This window comes from Theropithecus gelada, chromosome 20 (assembly GCF_003255815.1).
Source record: "Theropithecus gelada isolate Dixy chromosome 20, Tgel_1.0, whole genome shotgun sequence".
In the NCBI taxonomy this organism is placed as follows: domain Eukaryota; kingdom Metazoa; phylum Chordata; class Mammalia; order Primates; family Cercopithecidae; genus Theropithecus; species Theropithecus gelada.
Genome location: NC_037688.1, coordinates 34,136,705 through 34,161,872, shown reverse-complemented (window position 1 = coordinate 34,161,872; position 25,168 = coordinate 34,136,705). Strand labels below are relative to the sequence as shown.

The window sequence follows — 25,168 nt, the reverse complement described above, 5'->3', positions numbered from 1 at the left end:
TAGGTCCTTGGTCCTTCGTAAACTACTATGTTAATTCAGGTTCCTAAGATTTAGTCAGACATTTGCAGAAACATCGATAAGGATATAATGCTATGAGAAAAGAGAGGCAGGTTTTAGAAGAAGAGTTAACAAGGAAAATATAGAAAATAAGATGATAGTAATGCTAAATTTACATATTTCCAGATTCTTCTGGTGTAGACAAAGTAAGAAATCCAATATTTACTTGGGAGGCACTTGAAGGTGTGAGTATGGATAAAAGAGTGCCTTTATTGTATGATTGGCTTATGGAATTCAAAGATAGCTCCTTGTATGCATGGTCTCAGGATTAATTATTTTAACAGTTCCATAAGGTTATTGATCATTCTTTGATCTCAGTGTATAATACACCCTAATCAGAATGTACCATTCAGCAAGTTGGATTGATTCTTTGTAATTTTTGAGAAATTCACCCCATCGTTTCAGATGAGAAGTTTCTGGAATGACAAATTCAGTGTAGATCATTTGATATGCTATCTCCCCTTAGAGTGTGCACTCTTTAATTACTGATTGTGTAGATCACTGATGGTTGCAGCTCATATTTCAAAAAGTATGTACTGGAAGTCTATGCACAGCAAAATGTACATCTGAAGGGGTATATATTTCCGAATGGGAAATGGAGCTCTATACTTCAATTTGCCTCTTTTTTGGTAATATATAAGATGATTCGTGAAGTATAATCATTGAAGATCAAGGCAAAGTTTGTGATAAACTTCAGAAAAACAGAAATGTAAACCAATAAAGAACTGACATAGGTTTGGGGAAAATATTCTCCTAAGTATATTTCATTTGAGGTATTACAGTTGTAAATTAAAAAATAATTTTTTTGCTGTGTTAAGAACTTTTTAAAATATATCAACAGTTTAGTTGAAAACATTTTACATTCTTTGGGAAACTGGCGTTACTCAGGGTCTTAAGTACTGTCACCAACAAACAATGGTAGCAAATCAATTGGAAAACTTTTTTTAAAAGGAAAGACATTACATACTAACAACCACTGCACTTTGAGCCTTGTTAAATACAACTTGTATGTTCAGAGTTGAAGTCTGACACTCAAAACCAAATGTATTCAAAAATGTTAAGAAGAGACAAATAGAATAATGAGCAATACAAACAAAGCAACGACAACAAAACATTTTTCAAGACTATTGATATATTGTATTGAATATAATACAGAGAAAGGCAAAGGGCTTTATAATGCTTGTGGCCACTGAAGATGCAAACACCGGCCAAACAGGATCTGAGAAGCATTTCCAGGTCTATGAATAACACCATGGGAAGACAAAAGCAAACACAGCAAATGTTCTCAAATAAAGCAAGGTCATTATAGTCCAAATTTAATTTTTACCTCTAACAAAACTTATGTATTACATGGTTAAGAGACCAAGGCTACAGTTTTCACATGTAAAAACTGTAGCCATTAAGCAGGTTAAACTTGTTTTAGATCATACCAGAACAGTTGTAAATTAACAGCAATATCTAATTTCTTGTTCCATAGAATGAATGCTATGAGAAATATATCACTGGACGAGGCTTGGTGGAGCCACCCCAAGACTGGACATGGCAAGATGGCAGTGCTGCAAACCCATTGCCTGTACATTCAGTGTAAGAACATCCGTTTGTCCACTGAGAGCCCCTGGCTATTAAAACAAACTGTCATAATTTTATGTTAAATCATAGCTGCCAATCAGAAGAAGTACTCTTTCTGATTTTCACTGACTGCCTTTTGTATATTAAGCTCACTTTTCAGAACAGCCTCAGCACTGTCTACATTCTCTGACCTTTTTGCCTCACTTCTTTTATATAACCTTTTCTGCTGATAAATGCGAACAGCTATGGCAGTGATGCAAAGCAAGATAAAAATCACAACAGCTATCAGACCTAGGGAGAGAAAAGAAATATAAAGTCAGAATTTCTGTCCAAGTAGAAACTGTGCTGACTTCATTGCTTAATAAGTCATCGTAACATTATTTTCCACTTAAGCATCTACTACATACAAATTGGAAATATAAAAACTTCAGATATTCTGGTTCAAGCAGTATCATTGTTATGTTGAGTTTATTTCTGAGTTCTATCAGCCTTGTGGGTTCACCTACGTTTATTCTAAATGCATATTATATCGGATTTACTTAGTGCATTTATATTTAACACAAGGTATTAACTATATGTCTCTAGGACTATGTGGCCACTTCATATTAGTTTTAATTATTTTGAAAGTATAGAGTAGTAGCAACATCATAAAATGATTAACATGTTTTGTGATTAAATATGTAAACATTTTAATGAAATTGTTATTCAATTATTTGTTATACTGTTGGACAGCAGAAATGGGTTATGTAAATAAATCATTTGAACCAATAAAACATAGATATATAGATATGCTTAAATTATTTCTATATGAGGAATGTTGTTTTAACACTTCTAGTTGTAAATACAAATTCTAAGTATTGCAATTCTTAACTATGCCAGTGGTTACCAACGCTGGCATTATATTAGGTCAGTAGTCCTCAAAGTGGGATCTGTAGACCTGTGGTGGTCCCTGGGACACTTTGAGAGGACATGGGGGCTCAAAACTATTTTCATAATAATTCTAAGATGTCTTTTTCACTGTGTTGACATTTCCATTTCCATTTTAATATGGAACCAAATTTGGTATAAAACAAGGTTAGGTAAAATTCCTGGTACTTAGCACAAATTAAGGCAAGGACACAAAACAATAATAGTAATCACTGAATTCATGAAGTAGAAAACATTTCACTGCCAGGCAATTGTAGGAAAAGGCATAAAAACCCAAATTTATTTAAGAATATCCTTAATGAAGCTGTAAAAACTATTCATTTAATTAAATCTGACCCTTGACTGAAAGACTTTCTAACATTTTGTGTGTTAAAATGGGAAATACAAATAAAGTACTTCTGGTTCACTCTGAAGTATGATCATTGCCTCCAGGAAAAGCACTTACGTGAACCTTTGAGTTGTGAACTGAATTAGTTGCTTTTCGCTTCATGTAACACCATTTTTATTTGAAAGAATGACTAACAGACAAACTATGGTTGTTCAGACTTGGGTATTTGGTGGATATTTTCTCTAAAATGAATGAAGTAAATGTGTCACTTCAAGAAAAACCATTATACAGCATATGTTGTGAATGATAAAATTCAAGCTTTCAAATGAAAAATTGAACTTGGAAAACAATTTTCTGCCACCAAGAGTGTGAGAGTTGCCTAATACTTAAAGAATTTTCTGATAAGATCAGTGGAGGTACGATCTAACGTCCTTTTCTTAGACAAAAATAGGTACTACGAAAATAGCAATGTGAATCAAATCTCATATGGTAAAACTAAGACCCTATTCTAAAGTAGATGCATACAACTGTAACAGAGTGCACGGAAGTCAAAGATTTGAAGGTTTTTATCAATCACAATAGATTCCTGTGCATATAAACTGCTAGGCCAATTCACCCTGGTCAATTATAGCATGTCCAATAGTCAAGCCAATTTTTCGCTAGGTCAGCCTTACCTGAGAAAGGCAGCAATTCTTTGCTGCTTAATATAAATGTGGTAACCAAATTCTGTACATGAAATCTGAAGAATTCATTACTTAATACGATTGCTTTTGTTATTAGTCACATTAATTAATGAATAACTTAAATCAGAATATTTTTTGTTACATATTTTGCTTCTCATTGTAGAAAAAAATAATCAGTTGAATTGCTATAAATATTTCTACAGGCTAGTTACAGGCCTCTGACTTGAAGAGAAAGATTCTGAACAATTTCAACGTGAAAAATTTCAAAATATGATATAGACAGCAGACAACTGCAATTATAAAATGAATGTTACATTGACCTAGACAGAATATCCAGACAGTCAAAATCAGGGATGGCCTCTGGAACTTGTTTGTTCCATGTATGTAATTTAGCACTTAATTTGGGGAAAGTCTGTGTCAGGATTTGTTGTGCTCAAGAAAAACTCTGATCACACCTGTTATACCAGAAATATAAAAATAAAAAATAAACTAGTTATTATTAATAAAATGTGGCCAGCCTCTATGATGCTGCATCTAAAGCACTGTGTGAATCTGTTTTTATGAAGATGTATATATAGCTTTCTCTCTGGCTAAATCTGTCTGTATCTGGGTAGCCTGGCCAGAAACCCTCTACCACATCTGGACCACCACCTTTAAATGTATTATTAAATCAATTATCCCATCTTATACCATTCATTTTGTAAGTAAAAAAAAAATCATCTAACATGTAGAACACAGGGGGATTAGCCAATTTGGAAAATCCTTGGATGGATTAATTATTATTATATAGTGGGTGCAATTTATGAGTAACTAGACAATGAACAAAGGATTCTACCACAATTCTTCCAGATTGTGTAACACACTGGAGGACTATACACTATGATTTGGCAGATAAATTGTGTGTGGCCCAGACAAGGCCTTCAGAGGTTACATGGCCATTACCAGATGCTCTGCTTCTGAAGTTCAATCTCTGCAATGACCAAAACCAGACATCATTAGTTTCAGGGACCCTGGCAAGCCCCTGAACTACAAACCTTCCATATTGTTTCTGTCCTGAAAATGTGAGCTAAGTGAGGATTTCACAGATGAACTGTAACTTGTTTCTATTCTAGAATAATATTAGAATGACTTATCAATGCACCTCTTGTTTAATTCTGTAAATCTTGCCAATGATGTTTCAGCAAAATAACAATAGTCTAAAGATTAAATAATTTGTTCTAGCATTGGCTTGATGACTATACACTGCTCTATATTTCCATCTGTCTCTGTGTCTCTATTACCTGAATCTATCCTGGTTGAAGGTCTGGAAAAAGCAATATTACAAGACTGACACAACTTGCTTGACCAGGAATTCTAGCTTAAACTCTTGGACACATTGTAAATACTATAGTTTTAAGTGAGTTTTTACTGTATAATGTATTTCTTTTAGACATACAATTATTAACTACTCTTCAAAGAGAGTTTTTTTGTTTGTTTTGGGTTTTTTGTTTTGCATGTTTGGTGATTAAATGGGAATTCTATATTTTATATCTTTAATTTGCACATCATTAATTTGAGAAAGAGAAAAGCAACTGAAATAGCATGGGGGAGTTAATATCCACACAAAGATTTGACTGGTATTATTTGCTGTCCAAATAAAATCCTAACTACTTGAAAGCAATATATGTCTAGGTGAATATAAAAAATACACCCAAATGAATCAGGTATAAAGCCACATAAATTGCCCAAGTATATGAATAATCATATTACTGGCACAAAAACTTTAAAAGTATATCTCCCTGGCAATGCAACAGAATAACTCTTTACTTTCTATATCCATATCATATTCAGAGTGTAAAGAAAGGTGAACCACTGAACATTTCAATAATCTGATTAATAACATGCTTAAGAGCATTAATCAAGAGAAAAAAGGCTTGTTTTTTGAGTTGCTTTTGAAAAAAAAAAATCAGAGAATATGCTGTCACATTTCCAGGGAGATATGCTTTAAAAGTTTTTAATTCTGCAATTTAAAGTTATTACTAATCACTTTTACTTCAATAATCTAATATTTGATAAAAACACAACTGAAAGTGTAATATTTAGTTGATAGGAGTATCTTTAAATAGTTTACTATGCAAATATCCCCCTTTATTAAGCCTTAAGGCAATACAAAATACATGCTTCTAGTGTTAATCTCAGGTTTTTTCTACTTTTTGCATGGACCTTTCCAGAAGCAGTGATCTGTCCAAGAAGTGAAGAAAAATGAAATTTACTCAAATATATTCACAATTCTCTAGTGATTACATGAGGCTATTTTTAAGCTTTATAATACTCATTACTACACAAGTTACCAATTAATCTTTGAGTGCCATGCTTCAGTGAAATTGTCAATTATTTATACCAAAAATCTCCAAGGAAGCAGATAATTCAGAAAGATTCTACAGACAATCCAGTACAAATAGTAAATCACCCCATTGTCCTCAGGATTCAGTGCTTGGCACTTGGAGTATGTGCAGATTCTTCACAGTTTCTACAACGCTAAATATTCACCATCATTATTAATAAGAAGAAGAACCAAAGAAGAGCTCATTCATGCTTCTTATTACCTCCAATTACGGCAGAGTCACTTTTGATTGCATTAGCAAGGGGCTCTTTGTCATCTATTGTTCCAGAATGATCTGCAGTTAAAGCACGACAAAGGGGGAAGGTGATATGGGCCAGCAAAAGAAGAACTTTTGAAAAAAATCATAAATGTTTTAAACCAGAGAGAATTATGGAGGTGAATGTGGGATCTCTGTTATTTTCAATTTAAGCAATGTCAATGGCATTGACCCCCATAAATAAGAAGTTGAGCATCTAGAAAAGAAAAGGGAAAGAGAACTAAAAACTAAACAAACAAAACCAACTTTCAGAAGCCATCTTGGGAAGGTAGCCTGAAAGCAACATGAAAAGTTTTCTAAATTTCATGGACAAGCTGGGTTTGTGACTGAGTAGAGGAAGAACCCTAAGTCACCTGCAAACAAGTGTGTCCTTTCCCTTGACGTGGCATCAGTGCCAGGCTGGGCCACACAGCTGGACTCGGTCACATGTCCTGTAACAGTGACAGGGTCTGGGTGGCTGGGATGCAGAGCTGCCTTCAGAGGGGCCACGTGGCTGAGCTGCACTGCAGAGAGGCAGCCTGTGAAGCCCTGTGCACCTGCCAGTGCAGTCTCCTGGTCCACATCACTGTGTTCTGGAAATTCAAAGACACACCGAAATATTAATAGTGAAAAGTGAAAATGACAATGACGCAGAAACGGAGGATTCTGAGTTTGTTAATGCAATAGGAATAAATATAAAGTTACCAAATTCATTTTTAATTTTGTCTTTACTAAAAAGATAAAAATCCATTAGTCTTTCCACAACTATTGGTAAGATTTCCAATGTTAATGAAGTCAAGTTTTGAGGCATGGATTATTAAAAATGATAGGGTAAGCTCTCTGGAAACAAAGCAGAAGAACGCATCAGGTTAAGAAGTGATGAGGGTATCATGATATTTTTAATTTAAATATAGATTATTGCAATGTATTTACAATAGGGCTTGTAGTCAATATCAAGAGGTACGTCCAGAATTTGAAAACAAGTTCAGTACAGCTTTCAAGACTTATGCCATGAAAGTAACAGAAACTAGAGAGAAAATTGAGCCTCTGGACTTCTGTTGTCAGATGCCCAACTTGACAATTTGTTCTGGCTGAAAGCTTTCTGATACTTTATGACTTCACCCAAACATACCAGGAGGATGATACTATCATGCAGTGGAGGTCATACCTCGAAGTTATTAGGGTGTCTCTCTAATTACTCATGCACAGCAATAAAACCCTTCATACCCCTATGCCTTTTCTTCCTGTTTCAATGACAGCCTGTCACTGGGACAGAAATATCTGTGCCCTCTAAAGACAGATAATTTCTTCTTCCTAGTAATAAAAATTTAGTTAGTATGAGACTCTTGTGGAACAGAGACTGGTTTTAATGCTAGGATATTAATTATAATTTCACATTAGAAATATATTAAACATACCCCTTGCTTGGTAAGCATGAAATCTAAACAAGGGAAATTTATTGTAGAGTTTGAAGGCTCAAATATCATCAAAATACAATGCATCCATCCACCCAGTGTGATAAAAAAAAAAAAATAGCACAACTATTGATATGGTTTGGCTCTGTGTCCTCATTCAAATCTCATCTTGAATTGTCATCCCCATAATCCCCAAGTGTCAAGGGAGGGACCCGGTGGGAGGTGATTGGATCATGGGGGCAGTTTCCCCCATGCTGTTATTGTGATAGTGAGTTCTCATGAGAGCTGATACTTTTATAGGTGTTTGGAAGTTCATCCGTTGTTCTCTCTCCTGCTGCCATGTGAAGAAGGTTTTGCTTCCCCTTCCCCTTCCCCTTTGCTTTTTGCCATATTATAAGTTTCCTGAGGCCTCCCAGCCATGCGGAACTGTGTTGATTAAACCTCTTTCCTTTATAAACTACCCAGTCTCAGGAAGCTCTTTATAGCAGTGTGAGAACGGACTAATATAACTATCCTCCCCTGCACTGTATATAGGTAGGGAAAGACAAAAGGTGCACTTTAGTCTTTCTTTTGAAAATATGAAAATACATGAGTGTATATTCAGGGCAACTTGAATCTATGTTCCCAGGAAAGTTAAGTTAAATTAAAAGTAAAAACAATGCAATAGATATTAAGCATATTTAAGTGTATATTATGTGCTAGCCAGTGTTCTAAAAGATTTGCACGCTACTGATAAAACTTTACAGTAGACACTGGAGTGTATTATCCAAGTCACACAGATGAAACAGTTAAGTTCAGAATTTTAACTATTCACCTGAGGTTACACAGCTGTTGGCATTACTGGACCTCTGGCCTACTGTATTCCAAATTATGAGCTTCTTTTGAGATATTGGTTGAGATACTCTTTCTTTTAGTGTGCTTTCAGTCTCTGTAGTGGCTTTTATTTATTTATTTTTAAAATCATTTTTGCTTGAGAGCTAGACTTTAAGTAACCCTAGGCATCTGAGCTCTAATTTTTTTTTTTTTTTTAAACAGAGTCTTGCTCTGTTATCCAGGCTGGAGTGCAGTGGCACGATCTCAGCTCCCTGCAGCTTTTGCCTCCCAGGTTCAAGTGATTCTCCTGCCTCATCCTCCCGAGTAACTGGGATTACAGGCATGCACCACCATGCCTGGCTAAATTTTTTGTAATTTTAGTAGAGTTTTGCCATGTTGGCCAGGCTCGTCTTGAACTCCTGGCCTCAAGTGATCCACCTGCTTCGGCCTCCCAAAGTTGCTGAGATTATAGGCATTAGCCACCGCACCTGGCTGATTATATCTAAGTTTTTAAAGAATTTTTTTTGGGGGGGGCTCCATTTTCATTCATGTTTTCTATGTAATAATAAAAATCCTGATTGAATGTTTAGTATTATGAATATCATCCTCTATAAAAAGAAAATGGAAAATTAGAGAGATTATATCACTTTCCTGTTGTGAGGGATCTGGTATTGAGCCACGTTCTGACCCACCTTGCTCTTCTACAGACCCAAAGATAGCACCGAGGGAGCCTCACTCTGCTGCTTACATACGAGGCTGTGAGCTCCTCCAACATCAAGATAACTGCCAACATCCAGCATAATGTCATTACATAGGAGGCAGTTCATCAGTGTGTATGGAATCAAAGAAATCATTTAGTCCACCTTAGCAATCATTCATTTGAATATATGTAGATTTAAACATATATATATATATATATATGAAAAAGACTGCATTCTTGATTTGGAGGTTTTTTTTTTTTTTTTTTTTACTTTAATGAGAAATTAAAAAGAAAATATACTGTCATAGGAGCATAATTCGGACAGTGCTTTTCACATTTCTTCTACAAGGTTAAAATGTTGAATAACATTTCCATAGGCCTTTTAAAAAATCTTCCCTTTTCAGCCCCTCCCCGCCAGACAAGATTGACTTCTCTGGTAATAATCTGATATGAGATATATTTTTAAAGCCTCACACTTACAAATTGAAAACATTTTACCTATTTCAAAATTATTGTACAAAAACCATTAACTGCTAAAACTCAAAATGGACACATGGTCAGTTGATATTTATCCTTTTATGAGCTAAAGAAACAAAACAAATATCCTGAGGTTTGAGTATTTTACATGTTATTAGGGGAAGGGAGAGAGACAATAAACATAGAAACAAACAATATCATGACTGATATTGCCATGATGAAAACAAATTAGACAATGTGATGGCTGTAACTGGAAAAGAAAATTATCCTGATGGATTACGTTATATTTATGTATTTATTTTAAGGGTGACTTTTTTTGCAGCCCTACTCCCTTAATACACTATGGATATTATTCCAGCATCTTCTGGCTGTATTACTTCTTTTTCAATATTTGTAAGATACCCTGTGATTTTTGAATTTTCATCAGATTGTCCCTAAGTGTGTATCTTATCTCAGTATTCTGCATAGAACATGATAAGCCCTTTCAATCTCAGACACAAAGTTTTTATTTAGCTTGGAAAATTTCATATATTGTGCACACGATTAGTGTTTCACCTTCATCCTTTTTATTCTCTTAGAATGCCAATTTTTCACATTAGGTCTCCTCTATATATTCTCTAAATTCATTTTATTTCCCTCCTGATTTCTATTATTTAGGACTTATATCTCTGTGGGTCAAATACTTCATTCACTTGATCTTCCAGATGCAAAATCAAGTAGAAAAAAGATCATTCTTTCCTTTTAAATTCTTTGTTTGGGAAAAAAAAAATCATATTTTGTAGATCCTCAAGGTCTTTTTCTTGCTTTATGAGAATCTCCTTAAAGTACTCTTACTGAGCCTCACTCATGTTGTTGTCTGTCTCCTTGAATAGCTTTATTTTGATAGAAAATCATTTTGGTTTAATTTTTTTCTCCTTTTATTGATGTTGAATGGTTTTAAGTCTGGAGTTGGTTTGTTAGTTTAATTTTTAATCTGTTTGCTGGTACCCAGCCACTGACCACCTTAGGTGGCTCACACCCAGGGCACGTAGACAGTGCGGTGGTCTGGGTGGACCAGGAGCAGAGCTGTAGGCCACGGCCCTGAGAGGAAACCTCTCCTCACCCAACCTTGGGACAGAGAGGGCATGGCCCTAATTTCAGGTCATCTCAGCATCTTGAGAAACAGAGAAAATGGGCACATTAATATTTTCTAATGCTTATCTTTCCCCATGGGGTCCAGGGACCTCTGTAAGGCAAGCAATCCCCAAGATCCAGCAATTCAAATTCCCCCCGCCCCCACCGAGATTCTTCTAGGCCGGCCCCTGGACTTTCTTCCAACTGAGAAGGTACAAAGCCCCACAAGAACCTCCTCACTGGTTCCCTCCAGGATCCCCCTGCCTGTCCGCCTGGACCAGCAACTCATTTCAGAAGCATCTATGGTGTAGAATTCGAATCGGAAGTGGAGGAAAACTATAAGCAACTCAGCAGCCATCCTCCCAGAATTGAGTGCAAACAAAATTAACAGCTATATTAAGTTGCTCATAAGCAGAGCTGGCCTTAGAAATACATAGCATCAGATATCTGCTTTGACAATTGTGCTAATAAGCCAATGGACAAAAATATAAGTTTTTCTTGTTATCTGACTCCCAAAAAGCCAACACAGTGTAATATGTTAGAACAGGGTAGGTGGAGGGAGAAACTGATGACAATGTCTCCTGCTTCACAGAAATCTGGACCAAACAATCATGTTTTAGGTGTTTCTTGTCATAACAATCCTTAACTGACTCAGACTTCTGGGTATTTGGGCCTGTTAAAGAGTAATCCTCATGTATTTTCCAATAAAGGGAGTGACTTCTGCTTGTAAAAAGAAGAAATCTTTTAACAAAAAGGCCTACAAGAAAAATGGAGTACTGAGAAATTAGAATTTAGTGAAGTGCCCTTCTATGACAGAGAAACGACTGTTTTTTTGAAAGATGTGACAATACATGTAACAACAATTACAAGGAGTGGTTTATGAAATTTCCTGTGGTATAAACAAAAAAATTAAAACTCAGAGAATGAAGTACTTTATAAGTCCTACCTATGAGAAGGAGTCATTTAAAAAGAAAGATCTCAATGTCTGGAATCCATAAAGAAGACTTGCCCCCCCCCAAAAAAAATGGTGCAACAAATCAAGAGAGCCAGGGCTAGAACTGAACGGTGCACTTTTACTACTTTATGCAATTCCACCAGGGACTCAACACAAAAAGAGTTAGTGGGAAAGTAAAATGGCAAAGCAGACAAAAAATACTATGCGGATAAAGAGGCAGTTTATCATAAAAGGTATTTGTTTGCCAACCAAACCGACTGTACTGAGTTATAAACTTGAAAGCCTGATTAATGCACAAGTTATGTACAGGCAGCTACCTTAACAGTGACAGGTATTTCTCTTTTGCTTTCAGCATAACCTCTCATCTTACATGTCATGTTACAAGATGCTTGCAAAAATCACAGTGTACTTACAGGTAAGCTAATTAAACTTTCTTTTGTACCCCTTTGGCTTTGAAGCTGGTTTTACTCAAAATATCCTTGAGATGGAAGATTGCCTCTAAAGCTCTTCTGGGGAGACTGAGTAGACATCCTCTTCTCTCAGACCACACATTTTATTTACATCTGGCCTAAATTGCCACTGCAGAAACCTGAGTGTGCTTCCTGAGCTCTGCAGACTCAAAAGAGATAAATGATCCCTATGGGTCATCGCCTCTAAATATACCCAAGCTACTACTCAGAACGAGTGAAAATAATCTCCAGGCTTATAGAAAACTCCTATAACATAAAAATGAACAGAACTCAGAACTTAATTTTACAATGAGTTTTGGAGATAAAAAGCAAATGTAGCACACCCTATTAATGATGGATGAATGTCAACCAAGTTAATTTGATGCAACCTGGTTTTTACCACTCCCATCATGAATTATCAACACACTATTGTTAGTGTTCTTGTGCCATTACGTATTTGACACAAAAAATAACAAATGGTAATTATAAATTTCATTCAACTTTCGAGTAGTGATTTTTTTCAGTCATTTTTACAGAGTGTTAAATTATATCATTATTCAAAATGTGGGCATATTTTCCCATGAGAGGTTTTATACAACTTTAATAAGATTATGTAAATATCTTAATTGAGATCTTTTTTTTCCCCATGTGTTGGAATTGTGATCCAGTAATGGCTTAATGAATTGGCAAAACAACTTTATATGTGTATATTTCCTTTAATTAATTACATCCCAGAGAGATTTCTTTTTATATAATTTTCTAGTAAATATTTATCCTGAGGAAGCTGATTGACAAATCATTCACTTTGGCATTGGAACTTATGTACATTGTGAACAAAGTACTTAAAGACATGACATTAGACTATCTGCCTTTTCACAGGGAAGACCAGAAAGAAATGAAATGCTTTTTTTCCATCCTCTAGTACTCATTTCTACAAATGAGGATGAACTATAGCGACAATTTTCACTCCAATCAACATTAGCAAGCATTACAAGCAGATATCAAGCAAGGGGGATAATTTTTATGTAATAATATTAAATTATACTATGATGGCGTGAGAAGCATCTCTAACACCCCATTACATTTAACAGACAATGCTGGTAGAATTCAATTATCTCTGCTCTGATTCTGATTAGTCCTTTGGAATATCATCAGACTCAGTGGTCCCCAACCTTTTTGGCACCAGGGACCAGTTTCAAGGCAGAGAGCTTTCCCACAGATGGGAGTGGGGGGGATGGTTTCGGAACGATTCAAGTGCATTACATTTATTGTGCACTTTCTTTCTATTATGCACTGTAATATATAATGAAGTAATTATACGATTGGCCATAATGTAGAATCAGTGGGAGCCCTGAGCTTCTCTTCTTGCAACTAGATGGTCCCATCTGGGGGTGATGGGAGATGGTGACAGGTCATCGGGCATTAGATTCTCATAATGAGCACACAACCTAGATCCCTCAAATGTGCAGTTCACAATAGGGTTCTCACTCCTATGAGAATCTAATGCTGTGGCTGATCTGACAGGAGGCAGAGCCCAGGTGGTCATGCAAGCCATGGGGAGTGTTTGTAAATACAGATGAAGCTTCGCTTGCTTGACTGCCCACCACTCATCTACTGCGGTGCAGCGCAGTACTGATCCGTGGCCTGCGGTTTAGGAACCCCTGATCATCTGATCTTCTAGCATCTCCTTGTTGTGGCTGCGCAGTGCCCTCTCTCCACTTCACAGCTTCCTTGTTCACACCCCAGCCAATCCCTTCCTTTCTCTTCCTTACATGGATGTCTATTCTTTAATAAACTCACTCACATATTAGCATCAGTGCCTAACTGGGGCTTTATATTTTACTTATCCCTGGTGTGGGCATTTTTTGTTTGTTTGTTTGTTTTTGAGATGGAGTCTTGCTCTGTCACCAGGATGGAGTGCAATGGTGCGATCTCAGCTCACTGCAACCTCCGCCTCTCCTGTTCAAGCGATTCCCCCTGCCTCAGCCTCCTGAGTAGGTGGAACTACAGGCACATGCTACCACGCCCAGCTAATTTTTGTATTTTAGTAAAGATGGGGTTTCACCACGTTGGCCAGGATGATCTCAACCTCCTGACCTCGTGATCCACCCGCCTTGGCCTCCCAAAGTGCTGGGATTACAGGCATGAGCCACCGTGCCTGGCTGGTGTGAGCACCTTTTAAGCCATGTTAGTAATTAAATAAACAAACAATCCCTTTCTCCTTTTTATTTTTGAAATTCTTGTTTTATCATTGTATGAAGGTTTCTAGATTTGAGGCACCTGAAAATATATAATTTTGGATTGGTGACTCTTGCTTTTATCATTTGGTATTTTTTTTAAGTGTAAGTAGAGTTCCAAGTGTTATTATGCTTGGCTGCCAAATAAAAAGCTTTACCTGTAACATCATTGTCAGAGGAATACACTTGCCCACCCCACGGGACCACATGCTCATGACTATATGTGCTTCTGACAAAAATCTCAACTTCCAAGTTATCATTTGTTCTACTATTAAAATCACGTAATGTGTTTCTTTCAATATCATGAATGTTCTTTGGATTTGAAACATGACATCTCTGATCTATTTTCATGTATTATGATTACGAGAATAAGTTTCTAGATATGGCCAGCTTAATATAATATAACTAACCCTCTAGAATCAACTAAAGCCTTCACAAGAAGAAAGTCATGCTATGCACTGAAGACAGTCTAAGACATTTTAATTATTAAAAATTTTAAAAAACAATGGACCTGATTCATTTTTTTAAAGATTGTAAGATAGATTTTGTTTTTACTTTTCTTGCTCTAACTTGCACTTTCCTTTTAAAACATGCTTTTAAAATAACCAATCCATTATTTTGAAAGTCATTTCATGATATATTTATAAAATCACAGTTCCCTTAATTTACCTAGGTCACCTTTTGCCTCACTTCTGAGCACTGAAGCGAGTTTTACATAGAGAATTCCTGACACACTGGAGATTTCTCTTAAAGCTCTTCAGAGGAGATTGAGTAGACTGACTTTTCCTACACACTTTATTTACATCTGGCTTAAACCTCCACTGCAGTAATTTGAGAGTACATCTTGGCTCTGCAGCCCCCAAAAAGACAAATGACTATTATGGACCATCATATCTAATATATAAAAGCTATATGCTGAGAAAGAGTGAAAACAATCTCTCAGTTTTTACATAAATAAATCATAAAACTAATCTAACATATAAAAGTCTCCAGGAATAGAACTCAAGAGCTTAATTTTACAGCAAAATTTAATACAAAAAACAAATGCAATAGAGTCTGTTGATTATGGGAGGATCTGAACTGAGCTGTTTAACTAAAACCTTGATCTTCCCACCGTAGCTCTAAACCATCAATATATTATTATTTCCAAAGTTATTAAGTACTTCTATATTTTAATTGTAACAAGCAGTTAGAAATGGTTACCATGCCATCATAGTAGTTTGATATTGTTTCTTAAAATTCACCCACCTTTCTTAGTATCTGCTAGCAAAGTTTTTTTTAACAGTGTCAGCAATTCAAAATTACCCTTAGAATCCTTTCTACATTTAAGAAACGAGTACTAGAAAAAGTCAAGAGAGGGAAAGTGTTTCCTTTATATCTCTTTTTCCATTTGAAAAAGCATGTGATAGTTATATACTTAAGTCTTTTGTTGTAATTGTAGGCAAATTACAACTCCAAAAAAATTTGGCAATGTTTATATGCTACTCCCTTAGAAGAAATATGCAGAAAGTATAAAAATAGAAGAATTTTAATACATTTTAATTTGGAGGGTAATTTGGGACTACTTTATCTAAAGCAATATTGGGGCACATTATACTCATGTCAATACAAAGGCACATTTTGCTTTCATGATTATCGAAATCCCCACTGCCATAAGCTCTGTAAGGGCAGATGTAATGTCCACCTTGTTGAGTGGGATTCTCCATTTACATGGTAGGTGACCACAAGGTATATATTTAATATGTGAATCAAGGAGTCACCTGGGTTTACAAAAATACAAAACATATTTGATAAGTGCGGAAACATGAGAATGCGCCTCAAAGACCACCGACTACAGGGAGAATGATTGACCAAGGGTCCCAACTGCTGGGCTCTGAAATCCATCCTCATGCTTGCACCAAGGCCATGTTTTCCATGGACTGCCCCCAAGCAATGGCGGGTCACAGCAGGCATTCCAAGGCAGACTCATCCCTGGCAAACAAGGGACTCCTCTGGAGGATGACTTTAACTCAATGGCTCCCTAAACATTTTGCTAAATCTTTCTTAGACTGCACATTGGTCTGAGACACTTCTGTGCTTCCGTCTAATTTTCCCTCTCTCTCTCCATCCCTGTAGACAGAGTGTCATGGACATCTAACGGTCCTGTGTGCCTTAGCCAGCTCACCCCCATTTTCTCTTACGTCATTGTTCCCTTAATAAAGTCCTCACATGCTTAATCCTGTCTTCACAGCTGTTGTTTGGAGGACCTGGACTAACACAATAAGTGACTTCAAGACAGCACAATTCTCTTTGAAATATTAATAACTCTTGATCTATTTCACTATAAATACACTGCATTAAAATACAAGGATGTACTATGTAACATTTTGCCATAAATTCATATACCACACAAAATTTGATCATAAGTTACCAGTTGAATTACCTTTGAATTACAAATGATTAGTCCCTAAAGTTAGCTTTGAATTACAAATGATTAGTCCCTAATCAAGATCCATACCTTAGGCATATGCCAAATCAATTGTCACTTACACTTTTAGGAGAGTGAGTTGACTGAGCCCATAAAGCTCATTGCTCAATCTGGACTTTTATTTTTCAGCATATATGATATGCATATTTGAATAATATGCAACTCATGAGTAAAAAACCTTAACATCTTTAATTCTATAGGAATCTCCCTTATTCAATTAGAAAAAGGGAAACGACTATATATACACTGAATGTTATTCTACTGTTTGGTTAATACAATCCTCCTTATAGGATGAAAATCAGCTTCCCAATTGTTTTATAATATATTGAATATATTTCTACTCACAGTGGTATAATATCTTGCATAGAAAACCTACTTAGTATTTCTTCTTGACATCTGTGAATGGAGTATCAGCTTATGATTCCACTCATTAATGGCATCTACTGTACTAATGTAGAGTTTGGGGGATGAGGACTCTTCCAAATCACAGTTGCACATATTTTTAATTCTGTGAATAATAATAGTTATGTGCAAAGGTGGGCTTAAGTGAGGACAGAACAAGGAAGAGTCTTCTGTGAGCGTGATGTTCAGCAAAGAGGTTTTCAGACAGACTGCCTCATTGCAGAGGTTGGGGCTCCACCCTATGATCCCTACATCTTTGCCTCATCCTGGGCCTATCTGGGGCTTTCATCCCTTCCCCAGCCACCTGCATGCTTACCTCCCCCAAAGCTGACAGCCATCTGTAGGGAAGTAGATCGATCCCACAGTTAAAACAGTTGAGGCTTTGTTTTTGTTGCTGCTTGTTTGTTTAGATTTTTACAATTCTCTTTGGCTTCCTAAGCTATGCCATAGCTATAAATGGAATAAGACCCTTGAACATTGTTTAAAAAATAATATTCAGAAATATCCTAGTTACATATCCAAAGGTAAATAGGCAGAGCTAAAGGGTTACAGACCCCGAGCTGAACAGTCTCCTAGACACTAATGTTCTTACCTCCACAGTGGCCTGAAATAGCTATAAATATTTCCCAATACTAAATATGAAATAACTAAGTATATTCTCTTTTAACAAAGGGAGAGCCTAGCCATGTTTTTCTATGTATCTGAAGTTTAGTTTAAAGCTAATCGTCATGTGCACAGACTTAAGAGTGCACGTTGTCTTATCTGTTAATTATACATCAGGGGACAAGACTTGAATCAATTTTAAAGCTATAGAATAAAGTGGAATCATCATTTCATGCTAAATATATTATTGGCTATACACATAGTCTTAGAGTAAATGATACACATGTCAGTCTTAAATAGCTGGATTTATATAATAACACTGTGGGCCTCCCATGGAATTTTTCAGTCAAGCTTCCAAACATCTAAGCAGTACTTTGCACATATTTTTTGTGTCCACTATAGACAGGGGAAGAACATTGCAATTCATGGTATTTCCCCTGTTTGTTTAGAGAATAAGAACACATAATCTTGGTGCTCATCATAGTACTTGAAAGCCTATAAATATTTATTCACTGAACTATTAACCTTCTGAAGGGCCAATATTTTGATCATTCACCTACGGGTTTAATCAAACATTCTCAAGATTCTGAGATTAGGTACAGGCAACATAAGGAATGATTAATTGAGGTACAAATAACTGCAAAGGTCAAAAACTAAAATTCCATTTACTATCGTGGACAAAAAATTTCAGATTAGTGTCAAATACCAGACTAGGAATAAAAATTAGGCTACAAGAACCCCCCTCCCCCCAATAAGGTGAAATTCCAATACTCTTAATGATTTATGTATAACCAAAAATGAAATATCTATTAAAATTTACTTTTCAATTTAATCCTTGCTGGCAAGTGTAAAATAATGCGAACATATTCTGATGTTAAAATGGCAACAGTGCATTTCTACTCCAGTGCTGTAATTAAAGGTAATTGATGGAAATAAATAAGAATTATAAGGCATTTATATTGCATCTGAGCAAGCGTGGCTGCCAAGGGCAACATTGCAACAAGGCAAATAGAATCCAAATCATAACCTGAAGCATACTAACTAACTAGAAGAAAAGTAATTGCATTCTTCTTCCATTTTTAAATCTAATCTTAGTTTTATCATTAGAGGAAAGTTTGTATATTTGGCACCTAATTAATACAACTTTGCTATTTTTATTTTTCATTATTTAATATTTTTGAAATGTGAGAATACCGTATTTCATTATGCTTTATTGAGACAGGACTGAGACCAGGGTGACCTTAACATCAAAGGAAGATGCTTGCTCATCACGCAGGATGCCCCTACTCATGCCTGCATAAGCCTCTACCTTGATTATCACTCACTGCATAATCAAAATAGGCAAGGGATTTCCTTTGCCATGATGAAGTGTGTGTGTGTGTGTGTGTGTGTGTGTGTGATATGACTTTTCTGATCCATGTTTATGTATCATGGTTAGGGGAAAGGTTATTTCTTTCACTTACCTAAAATCCTGCCCAATACCAGAGATTTGACTGCACTGAATTCTGTGCCTGATGACAGGTGAACTTGTCTCCTTGTATTATTGTCAATCTACAAAATTATTACACGAGATAAAAACATCCAAATGGATGACATTTAGTTGAAAAGACAGGAAGCAAAGGAGGACAAGAGAAAAAGATAAATTAAGCAGTTGTTAGCATGGCCCCAAACATTTAGAAAAAAACAAAATTTAAAAACTTAGCCACTTAGAAAGGATTTTCTACCTTATTTCTATACTACCTTCAGATGCCAGTGCATCTACCCTACCTTCTAGCCCCTTGCATCATTTTATTTTTCTCCACTGGATAAGGAATCCAAAATAGATGAAGCCAACAAAAAGATACAAAAGGTTATTTTTCCCCTTAACGCTTTTACTTGGTGTTTTTATTTGAGGTAGGCAGCTGAGAAATTTTCTTCTAGGTAGGGTACCAAAAAATTATTAGTGCTTTTCTTCAAAAACTGGCTCCATGAATAATTCCACCTTCTTTGCTGTGACTCACATCATTAACAAAAATTCTGACATTATAATCATTATTTTTGATAGATTTCTTACTGCATTTATCTAAAGTAAACCGGTTTCATTAGCGTAACCATGGTCCTACCAGTAGCACACTATGACATCATTGTCCTTCTGAGCAGAAACAAGTTAGAAAAGATCAGGATTTTAAGTATCTGACATTAATAATATAATGAACAACATCTTATTGCTTAAGAAAACCCTGACTATATTTGAGGTCTATTATCTACAGAAGAAGACCACTGAAAGTGTCTCTGCTTATTGTGTTCATTATCAAATTTCTGCTCGAGATCCTTCATGCTGGAGAGCCATTAAAATGATTGCTGCTGCTGAATTTACTACGTTACCTCTATAAAGACCACTCCTTCTTCTCTGTGAATCACTACGTGGTGAAGTTGTCCGTCAGCCATGTTTTTAACATCAAAGTTAACAACATCAGGCTCTTGATATCTATTTAGCTTGTACCTGATCTGCAAACTTCCTAGAGTGGGGAAAAATTGTGACTCTTTTAGTAAAAATCATACTTTGAGAACGGCTTACTTAAAAATCAGAGTCATGTTTTGTTGCTATTTATTCATTTCAAGGGAAAAATTGGAAGATAGCTTCTTTTTTTTTTTTTTTTTTTTTTTTTTTTGAGACGGAGTCTCGCTCTGTCGCCCAGGCTGGAGTGCAGTGGCCGGATCTCAGCTCACTGCAAGCTCCGCCTCCCGGGTTCACGCCATTCTCCTGCCTCAGCCTCCCAAGTAGCTGGGACTACAGGCGCCCACAACCGCGCCCGGCTAATTTTTTGTATTTTTAGTAGAGACGAGGTTTCACCGTGGTCTCGATCTCCTGACCTTGTGATCCGCCCGCCTCGGCCTCCCAAAGTGCTGGGATTACAGGCGTGAGCCACCGCGCCCGGCCGGAAGATAGCTTCTTATAATCCCCAAGAGTCAGTTTCCAAGTGAAATTGCAATACTGTATTTTCAAAATCAAGACCAAGTAGGTTGCACATAAGCACTCTCTTTCCTGCAAGTCTTTAATTTAACATCAAGATCTCAGATTAAGCATATGCAAATCTAGGCACTAGCTTCTCACTTAAAAAATAATATTAAATATTTCTGAAATGCCAAGCTATTGTTTAATATTGCAATAATATTCTGTTTCTACAATATTTTAAAAATATATCTCACACTCTGGAAATACAACAATTAATGAAATTATGAAAGGCAAATGTAGTTTTACTAAAGATAAGAAATATGTCCAGTGGTCATGGTCATAGACTTTGAAATGAAATAATGGTAAGATTAATGATTTTAAGCCAAATTTACCATCAGAATTAGTACTACTCATTTAATTGCCTGCAGAGATGTCAATTAATTTATTTCACAGGATATCTTTCAATTTGATGAAGAAAATGCCATAATATATAAATCAGCTTCAAGCTCAAAAGGCACAGTACGAATAAATACACTTATCGAACAATCTTATTTTTATTTTGGTGTTCAATACCCTTGGGATATATTTGAATTAGTTGAAATGATATAGTCGCATGTTTGTATGTTTGCTTTTCTTATCCAGAGAAGTTATTTCCAAAATTTTTTCCTTTAATCCAGATATGGGAAAGAGAAAAATAGCAGTAAATGGTTTTCTGTAGGAAACACATTTCCTAATCTACATGCCCTTAACACTGCATGGATACACCATTTTTTTCCCATGATGATTTTTTTAACTAAAAGTACAACTAAAAGGTCATCTTGTGGACATATTCTTATCCATAATGCTGGTTTATTAACACTCCCTTAATGTTTCCTTGCTTTGATTTGCAGGAAATACTTATGTACAACAGGATACCTTATTTCCAAATGAACTACAAAACAAATATAGATATTCATATGGAATAGTCAAGGAGCTTCTAACAATAATATAGTAAGTGTTTTATATAAATAAAATCATACATTGAATATGTAAAATTATCAAAAATTATAAAGAGATAAAGCCATCTTAATCATTTTAAATAATCCTTTTAGATTATACTTACAGGATAGTATTAAAACTGTGAATACAAAAAAACAGGCACATTCCATTTTTCTGTTTGTAGTTTGAGAAACCAGAACACAAGAATGATCCATATTATTACAGAGCTGGTGTTCTAATTTAATTTGCTCTCTCTCATCTAAAAAGAACTCACCATTTTTGGCAATGATAACAGAAAGGTATTCTTTGTAAAAGGAGCTCACAAAAAGCAGCAAGCTTGGTGTTCGTGTTGTTCGGAAACTAAATTTGATCATTTCTCTGCTCAGCTTCATATCACCATGAAATGAAGCAGCGTGGGAGCTGGAGTTTTTACTTAAAAGATAATTTTCTTGAAAATTGTAGATCACGGACGAGCCAGATCCAAAATATGCAGAAATCTCTGAAACAACATATATATTTTTTCTTAAAAATTTTAAGTACAAGAATCTTGCTTTAGTTACAATAATTAATGTTTTAGTTTCTTTAAATAATGAGTTGCATAGATAGAAGAACCAACACCAAACTAGAATCAAATAATAAAGTAAATTAATAGAGCTTTCATAATGATCTTTGAAATGGCTTTCTCTTAAAATCACACATAATTAATGCACTATTATAATTTTACAGTTCAAAGTTAAATGCTTTCTGAGTTCAAACACAAACAAGGCTTGTCTTCTATCTCCTTGATCATCTACTTTTTAATTTACATTTTAACTCCCATCTATTACGTGCAGATAGTACACACTAATCTTAAATGAAGCGTATCTTAAAGGAAGTCTAGGGCATCCTATCTACAAAATAGGAAGGAAGGATGCTTGACTCTCTTCTTTCCCAGGATCGAGAGGCAGAAATTTTCCTTTAGGTCTAAACATTTTCTCATAGTTGTTGTGTACTATAAAAAGAAAGCCAAGTCTAATATTAACATGAGAGAGGGAAATAGCATCAACAAATGGAACTAACCAACCTCTTTTAAATCATTTTACGAAAGTGTAATATTTTTCTTGTATGAGATTAATATCCCAAATTCTCTCTCTTCTTTCTTCCCCTCTCTCTCTCACACACACACCAAATACATATGTATGAAAATGAAGAGGATGGCAGAAGAAATAACTCATTTTAAATCCCCGAATCTGCTTCTCTTCATTACTAAAAAAGGACTGGTTATTGAATACAAGTTGTAGATGATACTTACTGGATCACACAGTAATGTTTAGACTCCCTTGACATTTTAGGGTTTTTTATTGTTTCATTATTTTATTATCTATAACATACATTTTATATTCAATATAATATGTGCATACAGAGTAACATTTATAGTTGCACTTAGCAAGATGAACTGGAAATTATTTATATCCAAAAAACGAAGACGTTATTTTAAACAAATGGTCTTAATTATCACTTTAAATATGAAAGGTGTCCTAGAATGGTACCAACAGTATATGATTATGATCACAAGTTGATTTGTAAATTATAGATTATTCCTGAGAAAAGCAGATGACTTGAAAAGTACATATGGCAAACTTTTTATTAGCTCATCCTCATGCTTTCTTTGTAAGTCAGGAGTTGTTTTAATTTGGAGCCAAGTTTTGTTAGCCTCCTTCAGGAAAAGGTTCAATAGCCAAGACACACTTTAAAGTAATTGAATTTAAATTGGATGTCAGTCTTCTATGAGGAACTATGAAAGAATAAATGTTTATATATTCATAGAAGTCTGTCCAGAACACTTAATCCTACAACTGTTCTTTCCTTCTTCCACAACGTATATCAGAGAATGAGAGAAGCTGAAAACTATTCTGCTATTTTATTTCACCAGCAGATATTCAATATATCATACAATAAAATGTATGATTAATGTATAAGTGTGTCTATTTTTATAATGCATCAATATTTAATGGTATACTGTTTATATTTCTGGAAAAAATATGCCTAAAAAACTCAAACAAATAAAAATAAAAATAAATGCATCTGAAATATCCTTGCATTGTTGAGTATCTTCAACAAATATAATAGCAACAGCGCCAGGCATGGGGGCTCATGTCTGTAATCCCAGCACTTTGGGAGGCTCAGGCGGGTGGATCACTTGAGGTCAGGAATTTGAAACCAGCCTGGGCAACATGGTGAAACCCTCTCTCTACTAAAAATACAAAAATTCACCAGGCATAGTTATGGGCTCCTGTAATCCCAGCTACTCGGGAGGCTGAGGCAGAAGAATCGCTGGAACCTGGGAGGTGGAGGTTGTGGTGAGCTGAGCTGGTACCATTGCACTCCAGGCTGGGTGACAGAGTGACAGAGTGAGACTCTGTCTCAAAACAAAACAAAACAAAACAAAAGTAATGCTTTAAATGATTTTAAAATAAAGAACAGCACCATGGGGCAGGGTGTTGACAACCACATTATTTAAGAGAATCAATGTTAGGTATAAAAAAGCAGACTGAGCAACTAACACTTTAAAATACATAAAAGAGACTATCAATGGATTTATCATCAACAAAGACTAGTTTGAGTCAAACATTTAAGTAATGAAATATGATGGACTCCAACTTTGAATATATGATGCTGTCTTATCACCAGGATCTTGTATCTATTCTTTACATTCAATAGATTCTTTGCCGAAGAAACTCAAATTGATTTTTTGTGTGTTTCAAATAGCTGGAAAGAAAAGAACTGGCAGACATTTAATTCACATTGAATAATTTTTCCTCTTACAGTCTTCCGTGCCACACTTACCATTTGAGCAGAATGGCCCTGTGTATGCAGAGAAAGTGCAGTCACAAAAGAACCCAATGGGTCTTTCTCTGCATTTCCCTCCATTGCGGCATAACTTCCCATAGCTGCTGCAATGTCCCCTACAACCCGGCTGCACTTCTGGAGTCACCTGGGCTCTTTCTTCCAAATCCAGGGTCATCCCATTCAACTGCAGAGACCGAATGCAGCCCAGAAAGCCTCTTTGTCTGGTGGCCGTTCCACCTAAAAGGGAAATACTGCAAATGCAAACATGTTCCTAGGTGTTTTATTCAGCATTTAAAGACCAAACAAAACTGAGGCCTTACAGAGAACAGCAAAAAAATGGATGAGCAAATATAATTTTGGAAACACAATTCATGGCCAAATATAGACTCCAAGAAAGACACAGCTTTAATTCAATTTATTTTAAAGTTGACTATGTTACATATTTTTTTCTAAAAAATATTTATTGATCTTTAAATTGAGGAATAAAATAAAGGTTATACAATACTCTCATTCAAAATAACAGTGACATGTATCGCTATTTTAATGTAGAAACTACTTTCTGGGAATTTTAATAAGTATATATTGCTGGGTAAGTGTGGTTTGTCCTTCATAT

The 25,168-nt window shown here is 35.6% G+C and overlaps 1 protein-coding gene across 1 annotated transcript in view; it reads right to left on the bottom strand.

Moving 5' to 3' along the window:
- Positions 1–1,148: 1,148 nt before the first annotated feature.
- CNTNAP4 (contactin associated protein like 4) overlaps positions 1,149–25,168 on the bottom strand; it is a 292,160-nt gene continuing 268,140 nt past the window's right edge. Inside the window, exons 17-23 of the mRNA XM_025369727.1 lie at positions 24,553–24,792; positions 22,001–22,225; positions 20,178–20,311; positions 19,277–19,364; positions 6,557–6,775; positions 6,150–6,221; positions 1,149–1,917 (exon numbers count right to left, since the gene is read on the bottom strand). Of these exons, the coding sequence (XP_025225512.1) occupies positions 1,724–1,917; positions 6,150–6,221; positions 6,557–6,775; positions 19,277–19,364; positions 20,178–20,311; positions 22,001–22,225; positions 24,553–24,792 (1,172 nt within the window). The 3' untranslated portion in view covers positions 1,149–1,723. The remainder of the gene's footprint in view (positions 1,918–6,149; positions 6,222–6,556; positions 6,776–19,276; positions 19,365–20,177; positions 20,312–22,000; positions 22,226–24,552; positions 24,793–25,168) is intronic.